Consider the following 27,758-nt stretch of genomic DNA (forward strand, 5'->3'; position numbering starts at 1 on the left):
ATGTGTGAGAAAGGACAGAACAGAGCAGGCACTGGAGCCACCAGTCCCTGCCCTGGCTGCCTGGGAAAGCTCTGCTCCAGAGGCTCCCTGTGGGCACTCCGTGCCCCACACTTTGCTTGGGCTTGGGCACCCCAGCCCGTCCTGGCCTGGAGCTCCTGTGCCAGGCAGGGGATGGCACACACCTGAGCCCACTGGAGGCAGACTGTGCTGTGCTCCTGAGGGATGGCTCATTGCTTATTCTCCAGCTGCATGTGATGTGATCCAAGGGCACCGCCTTGGAATGATGCTTCTAGGAAACATCCCCTATCACAAGGGGAAATGAAACAGGGAATACCTCAAGGTGGAGGGGATGATACCTCATTCAGTCACTCAACGGTTTTTCTTTGTTTGCTGGTTTTCTAACTTGGAGTTCCACCAAGAAGCTTTTATTGACAGCAGTTTGAAATACCCCATTTTAAAATTAATAACTATGTATGGCCTTAATCTGGGGAAAATAAAGTCAAGTTTTCTTCTAATGGCTTGACACCCTCAGGAAAAGCTGAACCGCCAATTGAGACCCTCTGAAAAGTTACTAGTGACAAAATACAAATATATAAGCATGCAGCCCTTTATTTTTGTAAAGATCTTTGCTTATCATAGTTCTGTATATTACATTATGGTGTTATACAAATAAATTTATTTACAAAACCATTAGCTATGCAAGTTTCTTGCTCTTCTCCTATTTAACTGATATCCATCTTTTTAAACCCTTCCCCATATATATTTTTAAGCATGCATAAAAATAACTTTGGTATGGTAAAACTACTCTATGTGCCCAGCCACATACAGTATTTATTTATTTATTTATTTATAGATATTTATAGGTATGTACAAAAGTTTGCCAGTATACAGAACAGTACTGAAGTGTACATTTTAAAATCCACAATGCAATATGTTAATGGACTACCAGGTCTCAGTAAAATAAAACTGAAGGAAAAACGGTGGATTTAGCTAAGAAAAAAGTAATCAGCAACTATCTATATGTGTAAAACAATTTATTTTTTCCTTGTCTGGCAAATTCTTAAATATAATCTGAATGGCAGTGCAATAAGTTGAGTTGCCTCATACACACATAAGACCAGTCTTGTTCTGTTTCTTGTGCAGAGGTTTACTGTCCAGCATACTACTTTCAAATGTACATTACAATAGTATCAAAATGTTTTGGCAAAAAGATCTCGAAAGGAACCATGACATTTGTTGACAAAAATAGAAATCTGTAACAAAGCTAAATAACACCAAAATAAAAGAAAAATATTTTAGTTTCAGTTTTACAGTTGAATATAATCACACTTTAGTATATCTCTGTTCACTTCTAGACCCCATAATGAAAAATAGCTTTATACAAAACAACTTAGTAAATTTTTAACCATACAATTCCCCATGCTTAGTACACCGCTGTGCACAAGCAGCCAAGTTCACTCACACACCTTCACACTTTTTGTAAGAGATGCTGCCTATAGAAAGAAAATGCTCTTCTATCATTACAACAGCAACCATTTTTCAAAAAGCTTCACTCTAGCCTAGTGTAGTAATTCAGTATTTAGCACGTGATTAGTATTAAGCCTCCAGCAATACAACAAAATGGTTACATTCCCTGGTTAAAACATTGCCTGCGGATTCTCTGAAAGTGAACAAAAAGCCTTGGTGACCTGGCAGGTGTGCTGTGCTTAGCCTTTAGGATGGCTCCTTGACCGTGGATGGGGCAGACTTGCTGGCATTCCCGTTCTGTGCCTTGTAGCTGTTGAAACTAGGGGTGTGGATTGTCCTGATGCTCTTCATACCTTGGCTCAGGGAGGGAGGGGAGATAGAGGAGGGGGGGGAGGTAGAGGAGGAAGGAGGGGGTGGTCGGCCGTTCTGAGTCTGCAGTGAGAACGAGAGGTGGTGACCTTTCCCTGGGTAAGTGGGGCTCTGAAACTTGGAGGAACCGTTAGAGACAGAGGGGATGAGGGAGGTAGAGTAAGTTATGCGACCTGTCTGAGGACCGAGAAGGGAGGAGGAAGGAATGGAGGTTTTAGTAGGTGGATTAAGAGGGTTAGAGCTGTCACCGCTAGAAGCAGGTGCTGAGCTGCTTTTCCCAGAAGTGGGAGAAAAGGCTGGGATCTTAGAAGCAGGTAGGGTAGGAGAAGTAGCCTTATAGTCCCCACCAGCTTTCTTAGCACTTCCATTAGCCTGCAAATAAAGATGTCAGGAGACAGTTTGTCAGAAAGTCAGTAACATGATAAACCAACAGGACCTGGGAAAACAGCCCTACAGAGAATCAGAGCTAACACTTCGAGGCCTGAGCTACGTCCCGCAGCCATGGACTGGACCTGGTAGAAAACCCAAAGTGCCCAATGGAGAGTGCATAGAGAAGGAGCCAAGAGAGCTTGGTGAGAAGGCGTGACCTACGTGTTACAGACCAGGCACTACGTCGGCCATGCTGCGCGTTATTAACGTGAGAAGGACGTCCCAGGTTAATGTGCACCCACTGCCACCTACACCGACAGGTTAGTCCAGGGCTTCCTGTAAATACTCTGAACAGAAGCATTCCCAGCTCTCCTACGGAACCACCACATTAACCAAATGCAAAGTAAACAGGTAGTTGACATCTTAAAATTACAGCTGAATACCACAGTTAAAACAAAACAAAACAAAACAAAAAACCCAACAAAAAAAACACCCAAAACAAACAAAAAAGCCAAACTCAACAAACAAACAAACAAACAACCCAAAACCCAACCAAACAAAAAAAGCAGCAGGTGTTTTATTGCAGACATGCATGCACAAGCATGGTGAAAAAGATCAGTACTGTCATGCCCCCAGGATCCAGAATGTCCAGTTAGACCTCAGGCATCCGATATTTGGTATAATCTCAGTCAGTTACTGGAGTTTTTAAATAAACAAACAACATGAAATGTCCATCCGAACACCGGGTTTAGGGTAAAACTACCTGTCTGTATTGGCGTGGATCCTGCAGCTTGTGCTGTTTGCCTGACTTCTCCATGCTTCCTTGTCTAGTTTTTGAAGCCATGGGGACTGGCATCCGGCTTGTCTGGGAGGCAGTGCTGGAGCCCTGTGGAAACGAGTGGAGGGGCAGGGAGGGGAGACAAGAAGGCGTGGTCAATGCCAGAGTGCTTGAAGAGAGGACTGCACACCATGCGCCGAAAAAAAGCCACAGTACTACATGCAGGGAAAGTTCAGGAGCGTCACACCGCAGGTGTTAATTTCCAGAATCAAATGGAGAAAACTGCTCAGCTACTGATCAGCCTGGATTTCATGTCAGTGACACTTGTCTTTTCACACAGCAGATTATTCAACCCAGCTCCCCTGCATTTGCCCATCACCAATCAGCAGCACAGATTAAAAAAATCCCCAAAAACCACTGCCTATTAGCTGTTAGACACCTCGTGGGGAGCCCAAACAAGCCACCTGAAAAGAAGCAAACAAATCACAAGACCGTCGTGTTTAATGGTGATTATTGCAGATTTTAGAAAGCAGCTGGAGGTTTGATTTCTCGGACTAAGGTACCTTACGTGAAGTGGCTGGGAGTGATGCAGGGGGCTCTACACCAGCAAGGCTCTCATCCAGCACTACACGCTCTCGGGATGGGGTCTCTGGTACTATCTGGGCAGAGAAGGGGACAGTGCTTCCCTCAGAGGTGTATGTGTTTTCAGGGATAGGTTTTGGACTCATTTCACTGATGGTGTTCTCCAGCTGCTTTATAGTCTGCTCAAGGCTGTCTAGCGTTCTGTATGTGCTCTGTCGAATTTCATCAGTCCTAGACAGGGATACTGCAGCTCCAGAGGGTCCCTCTTGCTTCCCAGGACTTTTATCGCTCTCCTCAGACTGAGACCTAGTGATTTCAAACCTCTTTGCTTCCTTGTGCTGCCTCAGGGTCCCATCTTCCTCCTCCTCTTCATAGACCACAACCTGTAAGGTCTTCTTGCCAGTCTTGGTTCCCGTCCGTATCGCCTGCGTCAGAGCGGCCAGCTGCTTTTTAGGGAATTTAAACTTAAATTTTTTCTTAGAATCCTGCCTGCTTCCCAACTGATCGGCAGAGTCTGAGTTTGCTTCTGTGTTTAGCCCATAGATCTGACGGTATTTGTTAAAATTTGTGTTGGTGCTTTCCTCCTCTGCAGGAGGTCTGCTTTCTGCAGAGTCAGACTGAAGGTTAAATAGGTACGGCCCCTGGGGACCATGGGCTGCAGAATGCTCTGTGGTTGCTTTTCTGTCATTAGCTACCAGTGACTCTTCCTTCTGCCTCTCAGAGATTTCATGTGCTTCATTTTCTTCCTCCTCCTCCTCTTCTTCTTCTATCTTTTCATCTGTCATCATTTTTTCCAATTCCTCATCACATTCCTCAAAAATTGTAGAAAGCCGTTTGTATGCTGACCTAATATCCATCGGTTCATCAAAAATGATGATGACAGGCTTTTTGTCCAGACACACCACTGGCTCTTCACTGTCTGTGTTCTCAGGGATGCCCTTCTCTGCTGCCACATCCTTCCTCGCATCAATGTTGACTGTTTGCACATCTCCTCCTTTCCGGCTGACTATGTCGTGAACTTCCCCACTCGAGAGCACCTGGACAGCTGTTTTAGTAATCATGAAGGCAATGTTTTCTGTGGGTGGGTTGTCTTCACTTGGAGAGCTGGCTGGAGAGTCTGTCTCTTCAATGCTGCTCACACAGTTTGCTCTGGACACTTTGGGTCTCAGCACAACCTGACTGTAGTCACCTGCAGAAACTTCTTCCTCCTGCAAGGAAGGTTGAAGCCCCGCAGCGTCCTGTGTGTGCCTCAGGAGAGGGGGAACACTGCTGATAGGGATGTGCTTGCCCGTGCTCTGCAAAGCTTCACCTTGCAGCACGCCCTGGTGAGCATCTCTTGACAGTCTGTAGTTTGGCTTTTGTTTTCCAGTCTCAAAGGCTGGAAAATGTGATCCTAAGATATCTTGAGCCCCTCTTCGTTTGTCCTCCTCTGGCAAACTGACACCAGACAGGTTTGTGCTCATATTCTGAAGGTTTTTGTTAGAATAGTCTGTACTGTCTACAAACAAACCCTTGCTAAATGTAGGACTGTCATTCATTGAAAAGCCAATTTTACTGTCAGCTGCACTGGATGAATCAGAACCCAATTCTTCTTCAGTTCTCCCTTCCCTCTTCTCTTTAGGATGGTCACTATCTGTGGGAGATCCTGTTGTAGCCCCATACACCTAAAGGGGAAAGTTGGATTACTTAGTTATTCAGGGCTTTTATCTTTACAGGACTATTTTTTCCCCCCCAAGATTAATCTCAGGGGAAGCGCAGACCTCGTGAACTCACCACTCCATTTACTGCTGCAGAGACATTTCTCAAGCTGTCATCTGATTCCTGTCTTTCTTCAGGGTAAAATTCCAAATTCTGGCAGAATAGTGCATGATGTTACTGCTTTGTGCTATGCATTAGGTCAGGATGGGATATTAACCTTGTTTTAACAAGGCCTCCACAATATGCATAAGCACATTAATTACCTTATTTCCAACACAGTGCTCCATGACCTCTTCACCTTCCTGCTAAACCCCTCCCTCCACCCCCCCATGTTTTTGTAAGACTGAAGCTGAAAGTCTCACAGTATCTGGTCACATTCTGCTGGGACACATCAAAGGAAGGCTGATGTGGAAGGGCTGACAGCGAATCTGGCTTGCCTTGAAAGGAAGTTTTTTACCAGTAAAAGCTGATTTTCAAGTTACATTTTGCTCCTTCTAATGAGCAGAAGGTCACACCTGAGCAGTGCTGCTCCATCACAAGTAGTATCATTACAGTCTGAGCATTTCTAAAACCTTGCTGCAGTTTAGGAGTACTGTGACCCTGTGGTGCCTGTGGAAGTGCAGAATGAAACACTGAGCTACATTCACTTATAGCAGAAACACCAAACAGAGAGGTCATCCACTGGCTCAAGAGAAGTATGTTTTTTCTCAGCAATGAAACTTCAGGGGGACTTTATTTGCAAGTGAGGACCCCTGGAAATGCTGTTTCATAACACCAGGCTTTTCTCTGGAGTTCGGTTTACACGCTAGTGACAACTTAGGAGAAACACCAATCATCAGGGTGAAGGACTGACCTGAGGAGACACCAGGACTATGGATAAGAGAGACATCTACAGTCAAAAGACAGCTCACCAAGAAGGAAAGTAATTTGGCCTCGAGTGCCTGAAGGCAGTGAACCAAAGGCAATAATGCTGACATTGCCCATAGAAGCTGACTCCTGACACACCAGAAGAACAGATTATACTTATGTGAACATCAAGATGTGCAGAACAGTCAGGAGCATTGCTCTCCCAATGGAGATGGATGAGTGACGGCGCAGAGATGCCCAGGTTGCTGTGCATGCACGACTCATGAATACAGAAGTTCACCAGGTATAGTTTCTACAACTTATGTGATGTTTTCTTACATACTATTGGAGGATTTTACACAGAAAAACTTTACTCACAATCAAAACACAGAAGCAAGAAAGTCACTCATACACCAGAGTCACAGTTACCTCCACAAAGGCTTGTTCAGCAGTAACAAGCCTGAACAGCTGCTCCGTGGATACCTTGACATCCCTCTTATTTCTAAATGAGCACGAGCTCTCATGCAAACCAAAACAGCAGCAAGGCCTGCCTGAAGTCGTGCTGAGAGGCACTTTGGGAACCAAACACCAGGGCTTGTGATCCCCCTCAGGCCCTGACTTGCTCAGCGTTCAGTTCCTCCCAGTCCCACGACGTGTCAGACTCCCAGAATTAGGCCAAGTCACTTAATGGCACTTGTTGCCTCTGGATATGCTGACTGTATAGCTTTCTATAACAAGTTCCACTTCTAGTTCCAAGCACCAGTGAAACACCTTATGGTGTCCTTGTACAATATATCTCATTTTAGGAACTTCTGCTTTTCTACTAAAAAAATAAAACCACAACGTAACTCATTTCCTCAATGATTTTATCGTGACCATAATGTTCCATATTTAAAGCCAATAAACACTCTGTCACATCAGATTACAAAAACAGATCTCATTAATCTTAATTTCCTGGACTCTGTGTTATTCAAATAAATATCAGCTTATGGCAATTACTTGGCAGCACCTTTCAAAGAAATGTTTGTGCTAGAGGATGTGCAGTATCCTGAGTGATGACCGAGGATTTCATGTAACCATATGATCTCGTTCTGACAACAGCAGTAATGAGGATGAACTCTCACGTTTTTTACCTCTGTAACACTGTCGTACACACAGAACAGTTTTTCCTTTTCCTCTCATACCTGTGATCCTGTACCCTCACCCAGCCAGCTGTTTGCAGCTTTAGACCAGAACTGTTGTTTGGGCAGCTCCAACACAAGTCCTTAAGTGCAATGCTCTGTCCTGGCAGCATTTGCATACACACACAAAATGCACGAGAATGCTGAAATGCTGTGCTGAAGAGCTGTATTTCCTTCCCCACCACACCCACCTTCATTGCAAACTGGCATTTGGCTGACAAGTTATCATGCCTGCACAACCCCATAACCCCAGCAGTGATGCAACTCATTACTATTAAACATAAAAACGAGGTCTGCAAGGGCAAAAATATTTGTCCTTTTCTTGTCCTGCACATTGGCTGCCTGCTAAGTCAAACCAACTCAACTGGCAACTCCAGTCCATGCACAGCTGTGACCTTGACCTGCCTACAGCCCAAGACACAGGGCATCTCAGTCCCATGACTGAATTTTGGGCATTAACTTTCAGCATAAGGGCAAATTCCTCCCATTCACTTTGATTCTGTATTACAATAAATGGAATGGGATATCTGAATATCTAACAACTATTTCTGGAATGAAAAAAAAAATGGAACAAAATAAAGCACAATTTCTCAAATTGGCTCTAGAGACTGAGAGGAACCATTAACTCCCCTCAAGCTTAGGAGAGATGCTTCACCATCCATCACCAGAACAGTAGGGGAAGGATGGTCTAAACACGAGCATCTCTGACAGAAACTGATGGATCCTGTTTTGATTTCACAGAATCATAAAACTTTGTGCAACTATTGTACAATTGCTAACAAGACACATAATATAGTTTAATTCAGAATTCCACATGAGCATTTCTGAGCCATATGGAGATAACAGGAAGGAAACCGCTGGGCAGTGGTGGGTGGGGTTAAAGAGAACAGGACGCAGGATATAAGATTAGTTTTGAAGGAAAGAAGGTTAGGCCAAGACCGGGTGGCATGTCTACAGTTGCCACTTGTTACCTTCTTTTCCTTGTGATGCATTAAAGTCCCAGGCCTTATGTCTTTAACATGTGTATCATTTCTGGACTGTTCAGCATGACTGTTTGAGTTTACATCCATAAAAGAGCACTTCTGGAAAGCCTAGGAAATAAATACTGCAGGTTATCAGGAGACCAAGAACTTTTACATAGAAATATCTGGAGAGGACCAGCTACAAAGAAAGCACTGATTTCTAACAGTCACAGCTCAACAATGTTTTCTACAAGCTCATGAGATAATAGTAGAGATTTCAGATTAGCAGATCAAGAGAACCAGGGCATCCCTTCCAGACTAACACCATGCTGACCTCAGTGCTCCCTGTAAGGAGGACAAGCTTGATTTCTGAATTTTCAGATGATGGAGACCCACAGAAGTGCTACAGACTATCCAAACTCAAGTACGAAGTCCATGACAAACTTGGGGCTTGTCACAGCACCTATTTCCTTGTGGCTGATAATCCTGCAGGGGTTACTTAACTCCACTTCTCCCACTCAAACTGTTATTAAAACTTTAAACATGGAGATGTGCCTTTGTCACAGTCTTTGATAATAGGCCATAAATTGACTCTCCCAGTCTATGGTTTTGTGGACTCTGGCCTCCCACCATGCATCCCCCAGGGCATGGCTCAGACTATCCAGCCATTTATTTTGCTATCCTCCTTTCATTTCCTTTGAGTTTCTCTATCCAGCTGGCTCCCAGATCTGGAGGAGGAAAACTATCACTGTCATCACCATGCAGTGCAGGCAGCAAATGTGCCTCACCAGAATTTCTGTAGCCTCTACAGGCACATGGGCTGCCTTCAGTGAGATGAGCAGGGAGGACACAGCAAGGAGGGGGGAGTGCTCACAGGAGTCAGACACACGGTGACATGCAGTAAGATTATATTTTTATACCATATAGTAGGGAAATTATTTGATTCCTGGCAACTCATGAAATTAATAGCCCTGATTAAAGATTAGAATCAGGCCTGTTCTTTAAATACTGTATTCTACATATGTATTGCATGTTTATGCAAAATCAGAAAAGCAAGGATAACAAAAAGCTCCAGTGCAAAAAATCAGGATGTAGACTTCCTTCTGGTTTTCCATGATGTCCTACTTGTATATGTTAATAGACCACAGTACCTAAGATGACATGAAACTAATTGAAAAAAATAGTCTTGCTTCTCACAATAGAGGATATGGATTTTTCCCTGACTTACCCATTTATGAGACCAGTGATGTAGGTTTGAGTTAAGCATCCTCAAGTCCTTTCAGGCTTTAAGTGCCAAAAATGCTATTTCCCTTTGGTATTTTTTTATCACCTTTGCCCTGAAATATCTATCGCAGTCTCCAAATAATTTGTGCTATAGCCACTGAGTATTATGATGCCTTTTCCTGCTACACTAAAAATCTTCACATTGTACTCAAATTTCTTCTGAACCTTCATCTTCTTAACAGGCTTTTCAAATGGGAGACAAATGGATACTTAGCCATAGATGCAGCAGCACAGTGTGGATCTCACTGATCCTGTACACAGATATAAAAACATGCCACATTTTCACATCTACTCCTGAAGCAGACACCATTTTGTGGCAACAACACTGACCTAGGAGCTCCTGTCAACTTGTTACTGCAGCTCTTGTTTCTTTCCAAGACATGTAGCTGTGGCCTGGCCTATATGTTGTTGTTCTTCACGTGGGCTTATTAGTTCAGCAAAGCATTATGACCATTAAGTGACTACTATCATGTCTCTGCTGTCATATTTCACTGATCTGAATTAAGATGATTTACACGATAAGGATTTTAAATGAATTTCCAGGCTTTAGATGAAAATACAGAGAGACACTGGACCTGTTGCTGCTCCTTAGGAGACCCATCTATAAACACCTGCATCAAGGTCAGTGATTTCAAAACCAGACAGGTCTCAATTATACTGCAATAGGGCTTGGGTTTTTTTGCATACTCTGGGGTGCTGTATTTTTATAAGAATGTTGCATGATGGTTGATCAAATGCCTTACTAAAATGTTTATAGGTATACAATTCAGTTTAAGCAGTCAAACCTACTTGATCAGAGTGTTGTTTCCTTTGACAGCTCTCTCTTCCATTACATTGTGCTCACTGGCACAATTTATATCTGTCTTTTAGGTCTTCAATGATTGAATTCCATCTCATTTTCCATCTTTCTGCCTATGACTGACATCAAACTAATGAGCCTGCAGCTCTTAGATCAGGCAATTTGCCCCTTCTAAAACATGGTACTCTTTTAAGCTTCTAAAATATCCCTTCTATTTGGTATTGATTTAAAATGAGTATTGCTAGCCCCCAAAGCTAGCATTTAAACACCCATTCCCTGTTGAGTAACCATGCCTATTTCTCCTCCTTAGCTTCCCTCAGTCCCCCTTTCCATACCTTAACCTCCACTTCATCGTCCCCAGTTGCAAGGCAGATGCTGCTTTCCTAGAGACAGAGATGCTGTGACAGCTTCTGTGTCCCCAGCTCTCCTGTCTCACTGGTCATCAGCACATGGAGGGGGCATAAAGGTGAATTTCTGCTCTCACTCCTGCAAACCAGCACTGGTGGGTGAGAGCTGAGCAATGGAGCAGGGTGCACCCATCAGACATAAGAGTTACAGCTCAGTGCCCGTGTCTGCCAGGTTCCAAATGCTCCCTGGGCAGCACCAAGCCCACCTGTTGGCAGGTGGACAGCAGTGATCATCTCATGTAGTGACAGTGCTCTACAATACCAGAAATTATAGCTCTTAAGGTGATCCACCTCTCCTTTCCTCACGTGGGCATGGAAGAAGACAGAGGGTGCCCCTGGGAAGCTGGAGCTCACAGACGGTAGCTGGAATAGCTGGCACTTACTGCAGCATTGCCATCACTCAAGTGAACTGTCTTATGTGATGTCAAGTGAAGGACCAGCAAGGGAGCACTCTCCAATGCCACTGGCAGAGGGATGTACCAGTTATACCACAGGGAATGGACAATGGCTCAGTCTTCAAACATTCTGGGAAACTTTGGACCATAGCACAGCCCACCAGGAACAGACCCAGCTATTCTCTGCTCCCACCAAAATTAGCACTGATGACAGAGGCTCTCAGCACCTTGCCAGTCTCGTACCAGGTGAGCAGCACTAGGCCAGGGACAACCACACAGAATGCACATCATTGTTTTACTTGTCCCATCTGCATGTGCAGGCTTCTCCAGTGGCAACTACTGCATTCTTGGCCACTCTGTCAGCTCCAGACCCCTTGAACAAAATTTGTTAGTACTTCCCAGAAAGTGTACCACTCAGTGCAACAAATGGTACTGGGTGAGGCTAGCACACCTAGTTTCCTTCATGTTCATACCTAGGGCACTGAGGCCCTAGATATTGGGCACAGGTGTCCTCATGTGCAACCCAAAAGGCATACCTGTAATTCTGCCATTATTTTATCTCCTTCCTCTTCCTCCTCATCTTTTGCAGCTGGTGCTACAGCATGCCCTGTGCTCCGAGACAGTGCCTGGTCCTCTTTAGGGGCTTTGGATTGTGCTATTTGCCCAGCATCTTCAGTGCATTCCTACAAGGGGATGAGAAAGCACAGACAGATAACACAGTTGAACGCCCTGATGCAAAAAAAAAACTCAACACTACTGCAACTCCCCTCTTGCAAGGTCCCTCTTCCTGCAGCAGTTCAAAAGCAACCAATACTGCTGATGTAAATGTATGTTCACAGATGAAAAAGCTTCCTAAATTGGACTTCCCTCCACGTTCTTCCCCAGAACAGATGGGGAAAACAAGCCCAAAGAAACTAATTTGCAACATTTCTGTAAAAACACTCTCAAATCTGACCTGATCTTCCCCATCTGCTTAAGCCATGCTCCTATTTATTTTTTTTTTATTTTTAATCTTCTTACCACTCTAAATGAAAGCAGCCTGTGACTTCCCTGCTGCACTGCTAGGAGATAAGAGCAGCAAGACTCCTGTAAACAGAACTGATCAAATCTTGTTCATCTGGCCTAACAGAAGTGCAACCTGGTGAGCAGTTTCAGTAGCGTTCCAGGAAATAGCTCTGCCTCAACTTATTTTGTGGTTTATAGGCCCAAGCCTGTGTCTTGTCTCTTTGCCAACATCTCACCAGGAAGGAGTCTGACTGCCTAGAGTACGAATCACTGAACCTTGAGAGTAGCAGCCTCTTTTCTGGCTGTGTAGATGACATCTCCTGATCGTGTTGTGGTCAGTCCTGACCCTGGCAGGTAACTGCGCCGTGGAGGTGGAGGAGGTGGAGACTTGGTCAGCTTGTCATTATCCTGTTCTCCATCAGGAGCTTCTTCTGCAGGTAAACAGAGCAGCACAGAGAAGCATAGGTGAAGGAGAGGAAAATAGTATTTGCATGCCTGCCTCAACTGGAAAGGAAAAAAAAAAAAAGTCATAAAAGGTCCTGTTGATGAATATATGAACAGAAACACATTTGGTATTCCAGTATAATTGTCTCAAATGAATGTAAACAGTGCTGTACTTGCACAGAGAAACTGGATCACTTTACCCAGAAATTTTCAGCAAAGCTCCCGTCCTCCAGGCCATGGGTGTCAGCCATGGGTGTACAAGTGGGATAGCAGAGCACACGAGTGAAGCAGCATGTCATGTAATGTCTGGGTACTGCCTACAGACAGTGCCCCTCAGCCTCCCTTGAGAGCAAGGCCACTGACATGGATACAAGTAAGGCACCAGCCTGGAAGCTTCTCACTCTTCTCAGCAATTCTGAAGCAACCAGCACACATTGCTGCTCTGCCTGGGAGGTGCTGCTGGCAAGGTGTAAGGAGCTGAAGAGTTCTGTCCATGTCATAGCTGGAAACAACTAGCTAAGTTCACACAAAGGCTGAGTGGACATGCAAGCAGTACTCTAGAGATGCCATCTTAGCATTTCAATAAGTCCTCCCATCTCTGAGAAGGGAAGTAACTGCACTTGCTCCTCTTCTTAGGGAGCATTTATTTTGCTATAATTCCAGGAATGTACAGTTTTGCCTTTGAATTACCATATAAGCGCCCTATACATATTATTCTAAGCCAGGAAGATTCAAATACCAAATGCAAAGGCCGAGCAGAGCCAGCCCTTACTCTCTGAGGAGAGTCTTCCTAGAGAAGACCAGTTTCAAACTGGCATTGCCCCTGAGGATGCTTCCCCACCAGCTGCCACTTCCTCCTCCCCACTGTCCCTGGACAGCTTTATTTCCAGAAGCAGCACTACCCTGCTCAGGACCTGTCTCTGTGTGTTTCTGCTTACAGCATAAGCATCATAAATATGGCAGCAACCACTTTTTTCACACTGCTGTTTACAGTGTTTGTTTCCAAGAGCAAAAGAACAACCCTTCTGCAGCTACTCAGTGTTATATAAACAGCTGGAATAAATATAATCCAGAAAGATAAAACATCCTGCTTTTGGGATTATCCTGCTGTTTAGGACTAAGTGTTCCCTCCGGGCAAATTATTGCATAACCTACCCACTCCTGGGGCTCTGTCACACTCCTCCAACACTCCAGCTGGCCCTGGGGGCTGGATGGAGCCCTTGTCTGACCCAGTCTCATCTTTGTTTCCTTCTTAGCTCAAATGTTCTCTGAAGCTGCTTAAGCTTAAAGAAATGTTCAGTTGTATTATCTCCCTCCCTGGTTATCTGGCACTCACTTGCAGGATTGCAAGAAGAGTGAATTTGCAGCTGCACTTTACATTAAACCACTTCTTTGGTCAATACATACCACTCAGTTTTTAATTACATCAGATGCATTTCTGCTGTAATTCTGAGTAATTCTCTAAGATGGTGTTTAGCAGACTATGATGTAGGGCCTGTGAAATTCCCTACTCCTTTTAATGGGCACAACCCACTACCCTAAAACTCGCAGTGATTCTGTTTGCAAGAATTCCAAGTTTTTCTCCCACTTAATGAGAGCAAGGTTGGATGAGAGACATAGAGGGCACAAAGAAAACATGATTCCTACCATCTCATTCACATCTGAGATGCTCATCCATCTCCATCTTCAAAATAGGAGATAAAAACACAGACAAGAAATTCTGTCACAGACTGTGGCAAGTGCACTGGTTATCAAAGCCTAATCCCTCCCACATCCCTTAGCTGGAGTCATTAAGGAGTTGTGATGGGGCTTCCTCATGGTCAGTGCAGTGACTCTAGGCTAGTTATAAAACTTCAAAGATGGATTTCTATTTTATTTACTAAACAATTATATTTCCCCAATATAAATGGGAAGGGAAAAAAAAACTTTAGAGGAAAAAAATTGCAGGGAACATCTTATTCTGTTATTTTTTTCCTCTGGCATATTTAAAAAGGGAGGAGTAAATGAACAAATTTAACTCACTAAGCCTGAGACTGCCCATGAATAAAACCTACACATTACAGAACTTTCTTTGGTGCCAAAGGGCTCAGCACTTCTGTGAACAAAATGGGAGTTGTTTGTTGCCAGCTTTTTCACTAAACTGCAGCATTTTTCAACAGGCACAGACAGACAGGAATTAATTGCTCCCACCATACACACTTCTACTTGTACCAAAATAAATCCAAAAGGTTTCAAAATAAGAATGCCTGCCTTAAGAAAGGTTCTTCAGTCAGATAAACTCTCTTTAATGGAAGCTACTGATCACTCATCACTTGCAAAAATCAGGGCATTCTCACATGGCACAGAGAGAGATGGAGACCAATTTCTAATGTACACACTAGAAAAAAAATCACAGTTTTTACTGAACAATCTTGATACAAAGATGAGTTAGAGTCAAGACATAAAAGAAATATTTACAGAGTCACATGAAAAACTGTGTAAAGTGTAATATTTTATTTTTGCAGAGAAAAAGTAGTTTCTTCACTGGGAGAGATTCTGTGTAGAGAATGGATGAGACAACACAATCTGGCAACATGATCTGTCTGGGTTCTGCAGCTGAGCCAACAGTGGGCTCTGCTTATTTATGGCCAAATTTTTTTATGTATTGTATTAGTAGATAGGTAGTCTATCTTTTCTTACGCTGCTCTGTTTTTAAGACTACAGCAGACTGGTACTGAGCTTTTCATCCTCAGTCATAGAAGAGCTGAGTGGTATGTGAGATATTTAGTCAGATATTAAGGAAAAGTGTTGCTGTTCCTGTATTTATGTTACTATTGCAGGATTCATTATGCACAACAGAAGGCAAATGTCTCAATCTCATCAAACGTCTTCTTAAATCTGCTGGCTGCACACTGTGCAAAATTGTATTCTACAAGTGGATTAGTTAGCTATGTGACTTACAAAACTTCTCAGTTACTGTGCTCTGCACTTTTTAAGATGTCACAGCTCACTGCACCCATATGGTACTTATATTCACTGACTTCTTCTATTTATGCCACACATTACACAAGCTAATTGTGTTGATAGCCAGTAATCTCACTGAAGGGTGCCAGAATTCTATAATTATTTTATTAGGTTCAACAGAATTTATTTTAAACATACATGTCGCAAAGCATCCAAGAAGCCAAAACTTGGCAGTATCAAAGGTACACCCAGAACAAAATGCTGGATCTGAAAACGCTCCTCCAAAATTCTCTGTGAGTTTGCTTACAAAACCCCTAGGGCATTGTTTTTGAGCTTTTTACTATGCTGGCTTGCCAACCTCTTGAGTACAGCATGCAGCTCTGACCTGCACAGCTCCAGAAGGACAAAGTGGAGTTAAACAAGGTTAAGTGAATCTAGCCTGGGGAGGGAGCAGCTGGCCTGCATGGGAGTACCAGAAATGCTGGAAGTTCACAGCTTTAAGTCTGTGGAGTAGACTCCAGGAGAGCTCCAGGACATGGTAAAGATTTTTGTTGTAGGCCAAATTGGAGACTATTAGAACTATGGGGAACTCAGTGAAGCTGGTATGATACCAGTTTAAAAGAGATGAAGGAAAGCTCATTCACAAAATGGGAGCTGGTTGCCACAGCAAGACGATGCAAATTGTATAAACAATGATAGAGGAATTGCTGGCTAGAAGTTCAATAATGGATATGAACAGGAGGAGATTTGGATATTCCCTTTAAAATCACTTGGAGGTGCTGGATGACAACCAGCAGACTGCAGAAGGCAGCCAGGTTCTGTGCTCCCCACAAACAGTGTCTCCAATTGGCTGTCAGAGACTGAGCTGGATGGACTTGCATATGTAGCAGGGTAAGAATTTTACTGCTGATGCATGTTTGGCTAATGGGATACATCCAGGGTCTGGATGAAGCATCTTTTTTGATCCTTGGCTTTTGAATAAATTCAGACATGGATTTGTATGTTAAATTGTGAAAGAAATAGGACTGGAAGAACCTCTCACCATCTTGCTACCACAAAGTAGCTCTACCTATATAATTCTAGTTCAGTGGTAGTCTAAATCATTCTGTCCAGCAATGGGGACCTTGCAACCTCCTCATTGTCTCATGTAACTTCAGTGCTTCACTTTACTTATCTTTATGAAGTTTTTTCCTAATGCCTAACCTGTATCTTCCTGCTTGCAACTGCCAGCTTTTACTGCTGTTTTATCCACACACAGCAAATTATCATTGCTTTTTAAAGCACATTTTTGTGTATTCAGAGATTGCTTCGTCCTTCCTCAAGACCACAGCAATCTATAAACTGAAAACATTCTAGAAAGTTGGAAAATAACCTCTCCTTTCCAGCTCCACAATTCTTTAGCTCCATTTACTCTAGCAAACCTTACCTGAGACTTCTAGCTTTTCTGCTGGATCCCCTTTAGGCAGGGCTGCTGGCTGGGGAGGCATCTCCAGGTTAGGAATGGACTTCATTATATTGGCCTGGGCCTCTTCCAAGAGCTTTTCAAATTCCTTTCCATTATAGTGATCAAGGTTTTGCCTTTTCTCTTCCCACTTCTTTTCAGCTTTCTAGACAAAACACAGTAAAACATCTATTTATTTTTCTGATTTCCATTGCGATCACTTTTTTAAAAATAAATTCCATGTGTAAACATTATGGGTCAGTATGGATAGATTCTTTCAATTCTAGTCAGCAACTAAAGGAAATACATGAACAGTAACTGCACACTGTTCTGCCTTGTATTGTGCTAGATTTGGCACAAACACATGCCAGACTGACAGTGGTGACTGCTCGCTAAAGGAACAAAGGCAAAATTGAAATCTGTATGTCTGCCTTACTACATCACACTGGTGATCAAAGTACCCATCTGTAATAAGACACAGCAGTTCACCTCTGGGTTTCCTCAATATCTCTGTGTGAAAGCACTGAAGCTTGATACTCTTTCACTTTTACTTCTCCATAATAAGGGATATGGAGATTTAAAGAGTGAATGAAATCCACATATGCAAGTGTTGCCAGAGAATTACATGCTATTGGTTAAAAATAAGGTATTCTAAAATTTCTAAAATAGAATTCTAATATTTTTTCTCAATAAAGATAATTTTAAAAACACACCTAATTTTGGTTACATGTAATTTTTCTGTTGCATTTAAAATCATAGAATAGTTTGGGTTGTAAGGGACCTTTAGAGGTCATCTAGTCCAGCCCTTCTGAAATAAGCAGGAACAAGACCAGAGGGTGTCTTTAGAAGTACAGTGTAACTAGGGGTTAAGCACATAAATCCCCAGAATTCATTTGAAAAGTCCCACCTGCAGCCTCAAGAGTGAGACTGGGAGCTCAGACCCAAAGAGAGGACAGCTGGTTGAGTAGAATACACCGTACCTCAATTGATACAGCTCGATTTCTGGTACTTGCACTGTGAATTTCCTCAATGAAAAGGCTTTGCATGGTGGTGCCATTGACAGAGACCTGTGCTGCTGGTGTGGCTTGTGTGGGCTGGGATCCTGCTGTGGGCTCTTGCAGGGTTGGGGGGGCTGAGGGGTGACCTTCGCTGTGACTGCCTGCAGTGGGAGAGCCCTGGGCGTGGTTGACCAGGGCTGCAGAGTGCTGGGACTGGTGGATGACAACAGGAGAGCTCTGCACGTGATGGACAGTCATAGCTGAGAAGGGGACCACTTCAGACTTGACCGAGGACACCTGGGACTCCGGCGGCATCGCTGTGAGGTTTTGCTGTGCGTGTCCCTGGGTGGGCTTGTGCTCCTCTGGGTTTTTCAGAGTGTCAGCTGCAGTGGATTTTTCCATAGCAGAGTATTGCACGGCTTGAGATGGATCCACACCCCTCAGCAGTCCTTCTGTAACATGTCTGCCCAGCCAAATTGAACACAACAGCACATGGTCAGCACACAGGCCAGTCATGAGCAATACATAACAATAAACTCTTGCAAAGAAAAAGCACCTACATCAAAACAATCAAAATGGTGGGGTTTTTTTTTATTTTCCTGATGCTCTCAGCTGTATGATTTTATAGCTTTCTCACAGAGTCAGAGGCTCAAAATTTCAAAGAGGCTACTCTAATTCAGATGGTTTTGCCTTCTAAGGTGGGTGCAAACCTTCAGTGATGTACTGGCAGTTTCTGACCAAACCATGAGCTACAGTGGGTTAATTTTAGAGTGAGAATGGAAATCAGTTGATTAAACTGTATACAATGTATCTAGCTAAACAAGATGTTCCTGGACCAGAAGCACAGAAAAATGAAGCTAAGTATAAGGAGAGGCAGCAGTCTGGCAGGTTATAAAAACGGAGCCTTCAAGTGAAGGTTCTGTCTCAAATGATACTTCACAAAGATCTTTCCTGTCGAGTGTGGGGTAGGATGAGCTGAGGACATAAAGAAACAACTATTTCTGGCAGCTAGCTGTGAAATGTCTGAGCTTCTGAGTGCTGCAAGCCATCAAATGCCATGAGTTTTCCCATTGTTGAAACAGACATTATGAGGCTTAATATGCAATTTTGCTGCAAAAAATAACTTTTGGTAAAACTCTGGTATGCACAGCCTATTGTTCTATTTTTCTTTGCAAGACAGGAAATAACTGTAATAATTTTTAAGAAAAGAAACTAATGTGAAAGGATATAGATGTTTGTCTGCATGGAAGAGTAAGTGATGGCTGTTAGAAAACCTGTTACATAAACCATTTTATCCATCTGCCAGTACTGCCAAATCTGTTTTACATATTCTTCAGGATATATAGAAACACTGGCAACCCTACATTCCCTAGAATAATGGTAGTGACAATAGGCTCATGACTTACATTTTCCTATAATTGAACTAAAATTGAGACCACCACCACTGAAAGTTTTGAGCAGGAATTAAATCCAATGCCCACCGAGTTGCATTAATCAGCAATCGTTTGCTGCTCATATATTCTGACAAACATGGTTAAACACTGGCACTTAGTGGACATTAAGTTTTATCTAATATTTCAACTTTCTCTAATGTGTCTTCCTTGCAAAGAAGAGAAAAAGAACTCTAAGTGTACTCTTTCAGAAATTTTGGCATACCTTTATCCACTTACACTTTTTTTCTATTTTATTTCTTACTGTTACATTTTTGGGAATGAACCTTTCTGTGTCAGAGAATGTTAGCTTAAATTGCTGTAAATATCTAAAGTCAATTAGCTCAGATATGGGACTATTTCCACTGTAACTTTTCTCATCCAGGCACTTCCCAAATTGGGAAGTGCTGAGTTGAGAGGCATCCAGTCTCAATTGTAAGATCCCAGTGACTGAGGCTATTGGTCAGAATGGACTCACTGCACAGAGCACAGGAAAGGCTAATTTGATTTCCCTTGAGAGGGCTCTAGGAATAGTCTATAAATACTGCAAGCAAGCTGAATTTCTCAGATTTGCCATGGGTGAGGAGGAGAACACAAACCCAAATGCTGTTCTAGCTCTGCTTGAGGAAATTCTTTAAGCTTGAAGAAAAATAAAAAAACACCTCCTGAGGATGGTAAGGACATCGGTCATGCTGCGCACACGTTTCAGCAGGCTGTCCAGCTTGTGTGGTTCCTCCTTTAGGAATCTCACAGCTTCTACCTCAATCCGCAAGATCGCTCGCATTTTATTTTGCAATGTTGGGAACTCTCCTGCAAAGAAAACAATTGTGAAGCTGAAGAGGAAATGATAGAAGTCCTGGGCAGTCAAAGATGGTTGGGTGAATGTCAATTACTTGAATGTCTATCTCTCTCCAGGGGCCATGCAGCAAGCGCCGTAATCCCAGCTTTAAATCTTTTTGGAAGTGAAAGTTAATGCCTTCAGATCAAAGGCAAAACTGTTCTTTGTGGTTAAAAGGAAAGAAACAAAAGTAAAAAGGAAAAGTACATACCTTTCAGGGTAGCAACAGCTTCTCCCACTTGACGCAAAAGAAAGGCTCCATCTTCAACATCTTTCAGTGTAACTGTCTTGCTGGAAGCAGCAGAATCCTTCTTCAGGTCTTCAACAAATGTCTCCAGCTCACTGGCAAAAGAATTAACATGGAGAAAATTTAAGCAGGACTTTCGTATTGCAAGCAAATATATGTAACCGAATGGAGTAAACTAAACCAGAGACCTCAACTGTGGCACCTTTAAATCTGACACCACAGGCTAAACAAATGACAGGATACCATGAGGGGGTGAGAATGCAGGACACTCACAGCACAGGAACAAGCTTGTAACTAGCCCAAGTCATTCATTTCTGTGACATGCTCTGCACGTCTGCAGCATCTTCACCTCAGGGCAGCTGTGCTACAAAGGGCAGGTGGGCTGGTAAAACATGTGGAACAACGCTCTGGGGATGCAAGTGCTCCAAGGGTATAGACACACTGTGCCACTGCATCCAGTACTGGCTTGCACCTTGTGTTTTCTCATTGCTGATGAACAGGCAGAGAATTGCCCAACAACTAAGAAACAACCCAAAAACTGGCACCAATGGCCTCTTGATGCAACATTGTTTATCTGCCAGATATTGCTAGAAAGGATACAGGATACTGTTTCTATGAATAGTCAAACTGAAACAGCAAATTGTGCATTGTGTGCAGCTCTTGCTCAGCACTTGGATTTAACAGTGAATCACTTTGGATGTTTTTTCCAACTACTGCAATTCTGGGCTTACTCCAGTTCCACCTGGTGCTTCCTTCTCACCCTTCCCAACATTTTTTCCATACTTCATATAACATTTTGTAATACTCCAGGACTCAAACTCTGTTTTTGTTTGGGGAGGAGCCACTTCTTTCCATTTGAGCTTGAGACAACATTGCTTTAGCATGAGTTTTCCACAGATACATAACGTTTTCTCAAAAAAACCCCAACCCTAAGAAGCTTTATGGACAACTACACAAACATCCATGCAAACACCTTAAAAAGATAATCTCTTGAATATCAAGGAGAAATTCCCTTCTGTTAAGATACAGAATAAGACAAGGAATATTATAGGAAGCAGTTTAATTGCAGATAGAAAAAATGCAATGGAAACCCTGAAATGACAAATCAGCTACTCATTTGAACCTCATCTTGGGCATAATTTCTCACATTCATCAGGGATCAGTTTTGCAATTGCTGTTAAGAGAATCAAGGTGCAAGAGGACGGCCAGGAAAGGGGTGGGAGAAGCATGCCCTCTGCACCGTCTGCAAGTCTTGCATTTCCACATATTTTCCTTCCACTGCCATGCAAAGCCAGCCATTTCCCAGACCCATCTCAGTGAATGGGGGAAGAAAGGTAGGTGGCCAGTAATGGGATAAAAAAAGGAGAAAAGTCCTTACAGCACTACTGTACATGTAGGTCAGTTTAAATTGGAAGCGCAGTCCCACAGAACAATCCATGGCAACACAACACAGACACACTCTCAGACACAGAGAAACAGAAACAGGATCAGCATCTGAACATTAAGCATGCACAGCAAAGAGTTCATTTCAATCCAAAACTAAGAACTTCAGAAACTAAAAAAATATTTTTAATTGAGAACCCTAAGTTGCATCTGAACAGATCACAAAGAAGAGGAGGTAAATGATCCTGTTCTCACTTTAAGACCCCTTCTCCCAAAAACCCCTGCCTTCACAAAGCTGAGGGAGTTCCAATTCCCACCAGCACAAGCAGACTTGCAGGAAACAATCCATTGGACCACACGATGGCAGCAAGGGAACACTTCTAAGGATATTCTTCCAGCGGAAGAGGCTGCTAAAATGCAGCTATCTGCTGCCTCTGTCTGCCTTTGCAATAAAGGGCACAGCACTCTAGTAAGGAGCTGGAAAAAGAATCTGTCCTGTCACTCACTATAATGCAAAGGCTCCTGCTCTACAGGATGGTGCTCTGCAGTCATGCATCCTCCCTAGTCTTCATGCCCTGGTATTGGTACTGAGGCTGGACAGTGCTGCTTTGAGCATCATAGGGTATTCCTTCTCCCTTTTGTAGATCAGCCCAGGAAAAGCAGCTTATCAGATATTTGCATCTACCAGGCAACAAAAAAGATAAAGAAAGATGCTTAAATTTGTTCATGTGTGGAAGGAAGAGAAAGGAAAACACGGAACAATATTACAATGTTATGGTAGGTTTATGTTTGTTTGAAATGTAGGGGTAAAAGAAGGATTTTGAGGTAGCTGACAGTGGCCCACTTTCCCCTTTGTTCTTTGAGCAGAAATGGAAGGGTCATCACAAACCACTTTGATTCCATATACTGTCAAACAAGACAACTGATCCTGAAATTATCCAGGGGATACCACATTACACTGTTTCATGTTGCTAACTGCAAGGGAAAGGTAACTTCGTCCCTTAGGACCCAAAGATTGAAATAGATACAGTGATGTCTATAATTTTTCTCTCACTGGGGAATACACTTGGCTTTATAGATTGGCCTGAGCAAATTAGCAAGACATGCACATTAATGCAGTTTCAGAAGGCTAATATAATATAAACAATTTTTCTGTATCTATATTCTACACGGGGAAGCCAAGGCAACTCTTCTGCTGAGATCTTTCTTTGGGCAAAAAAAGCCTCAGAGGATCTGCAGTATTAGCAGAACAGGTTACAAAACAAAACAAACGGACAAAATTAATGGTAACAAATTACCCAGACCAGATTGTATTTGCCCTGGAGTTCTATAGCAACTCGAGGTTGAAACAGCTGATCTACTTATGCTAAGCATCTAACTTCTTGATTAAAATTGCTTTGGCACCAGATTAGTGGAAAATGTCATAAATGATATGAATATAATTTTTTTAATTGTACGGGGATATCTTGGGAACTGTACTCTGGTGAGACTGACACTTAGACTGGGGTAATGGATAGGTATCAAAATAAAGAATAAACAGTAAAGAATCAATATAGCAATGGATAAATTTGATGTGTTAGGTAGAAATTAACAAGGTTTGTGTAAAATGAAGGTAAATCTCACAAATCCACAAACAACAGAAAGCTTGGGGACAAAGTATAGTGCAAAAGGCTTTCAGCAAGGTGTTTGAAGAAAAGCTTTCAAGAATGCAAAGCTGCCATGGCACAAGAGGAAATTCTTTCATAGACAAAGCACTGGAGTAAAGATAAGGGATCAATGAACAGCGGACTCAATGAATGTACTTTGCTGGTGGGTTCCACAGGGATCACTGCTAGGGCTGGTGCTTTTCAACATACTATAAATAATTTAGAAAAGAGGATGAATAATATAACAAAAAAAAAACTCAAAAGGCTATTATATTATTCAGGGAAATGGAAATGAAAGGTGGCTGCAGAGGACTGCAGATGGACCATCTGATACTAACTGACCAGGAAAACACCAAAGATTAAATTAACTCCTAATACATGTGCTCATGAGAAGAGGAGAAATAAAACCAAAATCAACCCGGCCTACAAACCAGTAACTTCCTGAAACCCTAAGGTTTTACATACAGTGATGAACTTACAGCTGACAATCATCCATTTTGAGTGTGATGTTGGATATTTAATGTAGAGCTCCTGTGGAACACAAGGACAGGGAGATCACACCATGCACGAGGTCACAGTGTGCATGCATCTGACAAAGCTGCTGCAGGGCTCTCCTGTCTCTCCATCCCACAGTTGTACACCAGAGTCAGGGCAAAGAGAAAGGCTACAGGATGATTAAATGTAAAGAAAAGCTACTAGAAAAAGGTTAACTAAGCAGACTAAGACTTTTCTCAGGCTGGAAAAGGCATGAGTAGGGAAAAAGGGAGTGGAAAGGAAATAGGGAAATGTCTATAACATAATGACTACTATGGCAAGGGTGAATATTCTGCTGTGCATTATTTAAGAGTTTGGGGATTGACTAACAGATGAAAGACTAAAAAACAAACAAAAGAGATTCTTCTGATATAGTTCTCCAAAACTGGTACTAGTAGCTCTCCCAGATTGCTAATTGAAGTTTTGTTTCCATGGAGCATGGTTTACAAAAAAATCTGATATTTTTTCCTAACAAAGTATAAATTTTAACTTACTACAGATTGTATCCAATTGAACAGATTGGATGTGGCTATAATTTAAATAGTGTGCTTTTAAATTCTTTCTATTAAAGTGCTTAAAATCTACAATATAGAGTGCTCACATGTCTAACATGCTTGTTATGACATAAATACTTCATTAGTCAATGTATCATAGCATTGTAATTTGTCCCTGGTCTGGTAAATCTTAAATATAGTATCTACAAGTGCTATATATAACATGTCTAATGTTGAGTCAAAAGACTAAATAGAGAAAAATCCACACATTTAATTCTGAGTGTATTTCACTGTTACAGGTGTACATGAGCACTATGTTTAACAGGTTCCATTAGATATCCTCTGAACCTTAATGCTGCTACAGTTGTGACACCCATGGGCACACTTCTGTAAGCACCATTATGAATCTTTCTGCTCAACAGAATGCTCGCTTTGAAATGTACACCAACATTTCTGTTGTTTACAACATGAAACTGCCAATATGTTTATTTCCTTATTTCATAGAATCACAGAATAGGTAAGGTTGGAAGGCACCACAGTGGGTCATCTGGTCCAACCTCCCTGCTCAAGCAATAGTCTTCAGTTGCAGAAGGGAGGACTTTTTAAGCGAAGATTTACCACCTAAGAGTAGCAAAACACTTTTGTGAGTAGTGCAGTAATCCTTAGGCTCTGATGTCTCACATGAAGACAGTCTACTGATTTAGTCTTATGATTTAGGAAAGATCAAGAGGGTAACAGTTGAAATCCTTAAAATTGGCAAATTTTGTGCCCATTGCTTTGCATTTGTTTGTACATCTGCAGGGGGATCAATTTAGTTGCAAATGCCTATAGAGAATATTAACCTTTTTCTCAATATTCTCAGTGACATTTGATGTGTAATTTTGTGCTGTATGCTCTTACTATTAACAGCCATCAGCTGCTGAAATTAGATGTGCTTTATTTTTGGGCTCTGACCCTGCAAATGAGCAAACACATGACAAAGGACACTCACTGGACACAACTGATGAAAAATAAATGTTTGTTTCTTGCATGTCTCTAAAAGAGGTGAAGTAACATTGGGGTGATTTAAGACATTTTCCTGTAACTTTAACCAGTGAAGGAGCACAGAAGTAGCAGAAACTATGGGAACAGGAAAAATTCCCAAACCTGATAAAACAGAACCATACTGCAATCCAAGTGATATCCTTAATGAACAGCTGTAACAACAAATGCCACTGGCACTTGACCTCACTCTTGGATCCATTTTATGAAGCATTGCCATAAACAGCCATCAAACAAATTGTTCTTTCCATGGAGAACAGACAACCTAGGAACTTGGCAGTGAGGTGCACGGGAGTGAAGTGAGGAACAGGAAGGTCATTACTTAAGACTACAAACCAGCTGAGAGGATTAATTACATTAGCAAGGACCATTACTGCACACTCAATCTTTCTTCACAGGACTCTCCCTTAATAGTATCCAACCTCCTCTTTACAGATGCACCTTTTTTATTACAAAAACTATTAATCTGACAATTATTGATCAACATGAAGGATTTACTCTCTTAGGATGCCAGGAATTGTACTCAATGGCTCTTCAGTCATAATTTCCAATGACAAGCTGACTAGAAGTTTTTTCTCTGTTATGGAGCAATTCTTCAGATGTGAGATAAATGCAGCAATGAGAAATAATTAGTTACATAACACCTTACAAATGTGAGAGCTAGAATTAGTTAAACCATTTATTAATTTCAGCTTTATCTTGCCTCCTGCTGACTCTGAACTAAACCAAACAACTCGATTCCACCAGTCTTGGTGGCACAAAGTTCTGGGGAAAAAAACCATAATTTTCCAAAGGGCCTCTACATAACAACAAAACAAGGTAAACAGTTAAGCAGATGGAAATCTCAGTGAGTACATTTTAGACAAGGACTGGCATTGCTGACTGCAATTAAACTTCAATCCTCTATTTGAGCTTCCACTACCTCTCCCATGCAGTAGCCAAAGCACTTACTATTGAAATCTGATTTTTGTACTTCAAGCCAAACTCGTTACCATCCTCTGAATCCCTTTGTCCTTGATGAATTTCCTCCCTCCTTCCCTAAAGCACAATACATAAGGCTCAACGGGAGAACTGGAATAGAGGGAGGCTTTCAGAATACATCTGTCCCTTTACAGGGGACTTCTGAAGAGTTTGAAACTCCTGGTACTGCTGGGATTTACCCAGTGGGCTGTGCAGAGAAGGACTCCCAGAGAGGACCAGCAAGTTGAACAACAGAGACATGGTTTTACAGCCAGTGTGATACACAGCAAGGAAACACAGCTAAAACAGCATATACAAATGCATTTTACCTGAAAACAGTGGTAGAAGTTTCTACTTTATAGAAGAAAAAGACAGGCAAAAGCAATAAATTTGAAGAGGTTCCTCAACCCACCATAACTTCTTTACAATCTTTTCTTCCTCGTTGAGGTATTTCTGCCTTTCTTGTTCCACCAGGTTGCGCTGTCGCTGCACAGGATCTTCCAGCCTCTTCACTGTTTCAATCACTTTGCCATTGATTTCCAGCTCTGCTTTCTTCACCATTGCCCTCAGCATCTCCTGGTTCTGCAGCTGTTGCACAAAAGAAATCAACTTCAATTTTTCCTGCTTGACTGACATCCCTGGCAACAGAATACATTGCAGAGCTCAGAAGGTTGGGACAAACACCACCCTAGTGTGTGAGTGTTTTTGCCTCCTTTCCCTCTTTAGCTGTACCTATAAACATTATTCCACGTATATATATATATATATATATAACTCCCAGTTTCAAATTGATAAACAAAAGGTGTTTGGATCAGTATGCCACCTTCAATGCATAACTTCTACAAGGATTGTGGCCCCTTCATTCTGCTTGGTTCAACATGAATCAAGAATTAATTATGCCTCATGAGAATGCTGGATGCTTGGCTTCCACTTTACATGTATCTCACAAGCTTATGCATCTCACTGCCCACACGTGCCTAGTGGACAATCCCCCACATTAATGTCATGGCTGGAATGCACTGCTGTTTTCAGAATGGAGATTTTCAGTTTCTCAAGTGGCAGAGGAAGGACTGTAACATGTGTAATTTGGTACAGGTATACAGCTCATCTGCAACACACAAAACCTCCTTTACCCACCAGAAAAAAAACCCTTTATAATATGGTAATTTTCTGAGAACTGCAAGTCACACCTTTTTTCTTGTCTTAGCCTGATGTTA

General features: G+C 42.3%; 1 protein-coding gene across 4 annotated transcripts in view; it reads right to left on the reverse strand.

Moving 5' to 3' along the window:
- Nucleotides 1-1,713: 1,713 nt before the first annotated feature.
- The window catches only part of KIAA1217 (KIAA1217 ortholog), a 175,511-nt gene continuing 149,466 nt past the window's right edge, over nucleotides 1,714-27,758 (reverse strand). The window contains exons 9-18 of one of the 4 annotated variants that reach the window (XM_062507346.1): nucleotides 26,954-27,129; nucleotides 20,448-20,578; nucleotides 20,061-20,208; nucleotides 17,951-18,431; nucleotides 16,956-17,136; nucleotides 12,419-12,573; nucleotides 11,674-11,820; nucleotides 8,262-8,381; nucleotides 2,969-3,091; nucleotides 1,714-2,208 (exon numbers count right to left, since the gene is read on the reverse strand). In XM_062507346.1, the coding sequence (XP_062363330.1) occupies nucleotides 1,714-2,208; nucleotides 2,969-3,091; nucleotides 8,262-8,381; nucleotides 11,674-11,820; nucleotides 12,419-12,573; nucleotides 16,956-17,136; nucleotides 17,951-18,431; nucleotides 20,061-20,208; nucleotides 20,448-20,578; nucleotides 26,954-27,129 (2,157 nt within the window). Of the gene's footprint in view, nucleotides 2,209-2,230; nucleotides 3,092-8,261; nucleotides 8,382-11,673; nucleotides 11,821-12,418; nucleotides 12,574-16,955; nucleotides 17,137-17,950; nucleotides 18,432-20,060; nucleotides 20,209-20,447; nucleotides 20,579-26,953; nucleotides 27,130-27,758 lie in introns of those variants that run through there. The other 3 variants (XM_062507353.1, XM_062507362.1, XM_062507367.1) reach the window with 3 other exon arrangements.

This window comes from Cinclus cinclus, chromosome 1, assembly GCF_963662255.1.
Source record: "Cinclus cinclus chromosome 1, bCinCin1.1, whole genome shotgun sequence".
NCBI lineage: Eukaryota > Metazoa > Chordata > Aves > Passeriformes > Cinclidae > Cinclus > Cinclus cinclus.